At 43.7% G+C, this 3,012-nt stretch overlaps 1 protein-coding gene across 1 annotated transcript in view; it reads left to right on the forward strand.

Annotated features, from left to right (window-relative positions):
• The first annotated feature begins 2 nt into the window (after positions 1 to 2).
• PSMC1 (proteasome 26S subunit, ATPase 1) overlaps positions 3 to 3,012 on the forward strand; it is a 6,880-nt gene continuing 3,870 nt past the window's right edge. The window contains 3 exon segments of the mRNA XM_012803494.2: positions 3 to 94; positions 953 to 1,049; positions 2,922 to 3,012. The exon segment at positions 2,922 to 3,012 is cut by the window's right edge and continues 1 nt beyond it. Of these exon segments, the coding sequence (XP_012658948.1) occupies positions 20 to 94; positions 953 to 1,049; positions 2,922 to 3,012 (263 nt within the window). The 5' untranslated portion in view covers positions 3 to 19.

Raw genomic sequence — 3,012 nt, forward strand, 5'->3', positions numbered from 1 at the left:
AGATCCCCTGGTCACAGTGATGAAGGTGGAAAAGGCACCCCAGGAAACCTATGCTGATATTGGGGGCTTAGACAACCAAATCCAAGAAATTAAGGTATGACTGGGAACCGTCTCTGGGATGTTAGACTTTTGGTTTCTATTGCTGTCCTGTTTAGGGTACTTTGGAGTTGTTTTGCTTTTTTTTTTTTTTAACTGATCAGACCAATAGCTGACTCATCAGGGCTTGCCAGTTTTGTGGTATTTTTGTATTTGTTAATACTGAGTTAGTTAACAGAAATAATAACTTGTATGATTGTTCCTGCAGCAGCTGCAGCTTAATACCTTTTATAGATGTTTAATGTACAGTCTATGAATACATAATCTTTCCAGTTGTGTTGTAGGTATCCGTAAACCTCCAGTGGTTTATGGAGCAGTATGTGTACCTGTACATGCTTACACAGTGGTGGGATCTAGAGCATAATCCCAGCCCCTGTGTGTTCCTGGCGGCTGTGGACCAGCTCTCTGCATGTTCTTTGATTCATAGGGAAGTCATTCAGAGCTATCATAGGTCTCCCTGGTGATCTAGGAAGATAGGAAATAGCTATACTGTCCTCAGGTGGGAACTACAGTCAGAATATTTTCTGTAGCTTAACTGAAAAGGGTGACTTAGCTGTCCTAAGTCTCTTTTGATCAAAAAGAGCTTAAATATTGATCAAGGCTGACATCTACTGCAAAGTAAAAAGGAAATTGGATGCAGTTAGGAAGAGGGGAGTGGTGCTGGGAATTCATGTAGGACAAGTATCCTCTTCACTATGGCCTTTCTGCTAATAGAGGTCAAACACATTGTCTTTAAGAAGAGTAATTGGGATTTTTGCTTATTGTTGTTGAAAGCAAGATATTCTCATGATGCCAATTAATCTAGTAATGTTAATAAGAAAGTCTTTCAAGTTCACTGAGTGTTTGTTTTCTGTAGGAATCTGTGGAGCTTCCTCTCACCCATCCTGAGTATTATGAAGAGATGGGTATAAAGCCCCCTAAAGGGGTCATTCTCTATGGTCCACCTGGCACAGGTATGCTCTGTTTGACAGTTTGTAGGCACACAGCTTGTCTCTTAAGCAGCAGCATTGGGTAGCTACAGTGTTGAGTGAAGACACCACAGCTTCTCAGTTTAAAACAGGAGGGCTCAACTTTGGCTATATGTTGGAATTATCTAAGGAGCTTTAAAAAGTAATGATGCCTGGTCTCATCCCCCAAAATTCTGATAATATTTATCTGGAGTGTGGCAAAGCCTCAGGTCCATGGTAGAGAACTGCTTTAAAAGCTCTGTTCTATGGTGGCTGGATCAGGTTTATTTTCCTGGCCCAGTGGTACTGAATATGTTGGATGAGTAAACAATGAAGATAAACGTGTGTGTTTGTGTATATATATTTTTGTTGTTGTTGTTCATAAGTTGACCTAAGTTGGAAAACCCAGGAGCTAGCAGATCATTACTATGCAAATTCCAAAGGAAGAGCAATCATTTGCTCAAGAGAATTGACACTGTGTTCCTAAGAAGATCTGTGCTAAATGGGAGGTACTCATGCTGGAGGGACTGAGAGACACCTGTACCCAGAGACATGGAGCTAGAAGAGATCACTTTTTTTTGTTTTTGAGACAGTCTTGCTCTGTCATTGTGAATAGAGTGCTGTGATGTCATAGCTCACAGCAACCTCAAACTCTTGAGCTCAAGTGATCTTCTTGTCTTAGCCTCCCAAGTGGCTAGGATTACAAGCACCTGCCACAACACCCGTCTAGTTTTTCTGTTTGTAGAGATGGGGTCTTGCTTTGTTTAGAGTGGTCTCAACTCCTGAGCTTGAGCAATTCACCCACCTTTGCCTCCCAAAGTGCTAGGATTATAGGCGTGAGCCACTGTGCCCACCCCAGAAGAGATTATTCTATGGCAGCCTCTCCTCTTATAGCTCACAAAATACATTTCAGAAAGGCCAGTGATTAGCCCAGGGCCCCAGTAGCTCTAGCAGTTGAGCTAATAACAGGCCTCCTGACACTCAGCCACAGGGTCAGGACACTGCAGGATGTTGGTGTTAAAGGATGCAAGGGCTGGGGTAAAGCAGTGGGCAGGCAGGCAGGTTCGCTGGAGAGCAGACTTGTTTCTGCCATTGAAGTGGCCCAGTGGCTAGACTTGGCTGCTTCTGGACTGTGAGAACTCATCCACTTAAAAGGTCCTCTTTGTCTTCTGTTTACCATCCCTAATTAATGCTTTCAGGGAGCAGTCCAGCCTTTGCACCTGCCACTATGCCTGTCCCACAGCTTAAGGGAACATCATTGCTAAATGTTGTAAAACTTATCTTTGTGTCACCCTTTCCACTTCCATGAAGTCTTCTGTGTCACCAGCCAGTCTCCTCTGCTGGTCTGAGGCTGCCAGTATTCTGCTCATAACTGCCTCTGTCCTAAGGGCACCTACCCAGCTCTTGCCTGTGTCCTCACTTATCATCAAAGGGGCCCTGATCTTCTTAACAGCTCTAAAACTCAAATTGGGTGTTCTTTGCTGACTATCATTTTTGACCCAAAAGAGAACTATCAGGGAATGAAGAAATATTGGAAACATCATTTGAACTCTTCCCTAAAATTGATGGGAGGAACTACCTCTCTTGTCAGAGAGGCTGCCATAGATTGAGAGGGATCTCCTGAGCTTTCACATCAGGAACTAGTCCTGTCTTGGCTGGCTAGCCAGCAGGAAGCCCACCTAGCAGCTATTCTCCTGGTAGTACCAGGCACTGGTGGCCTGGGGCTCAGGAACACTTAATAGCCAAACCCAGGATTCCTAGACCTTTTTTTAATCACTGATGGTTTTGTAGGCATTTAGTTTGGTTCCCTTACCCTGGTCTGGATGAGTCAGGTTAATAAGAGGTTTTAACTTAAAACTCTTTATTTATCTACAACAGGTAAAACCTTGTTAGCCAAAGCAGTAGCAAACCAAACCTCGGCCACTTTCTTGAGAGTGGTTGGCTCTGAACTCATTCAGAAGTACCTAGG

The sequence above is a fragment of the Otolemur garnettii genome, unplaced genomic scaffold (genome assembly GCF_000181295.1).
Source record: "Otolemur garnettii isolate 467f Iridium unplaced genomic scaffold, OtoGar3 scaffold00020, whole genome shotgun sequence".
NCBI classification, from domain to species: Eukaryota; Metazoa; Chordata; class Mammalia; order Primates; family Galagidae; genus Otolemur; species Otolemur garnettii.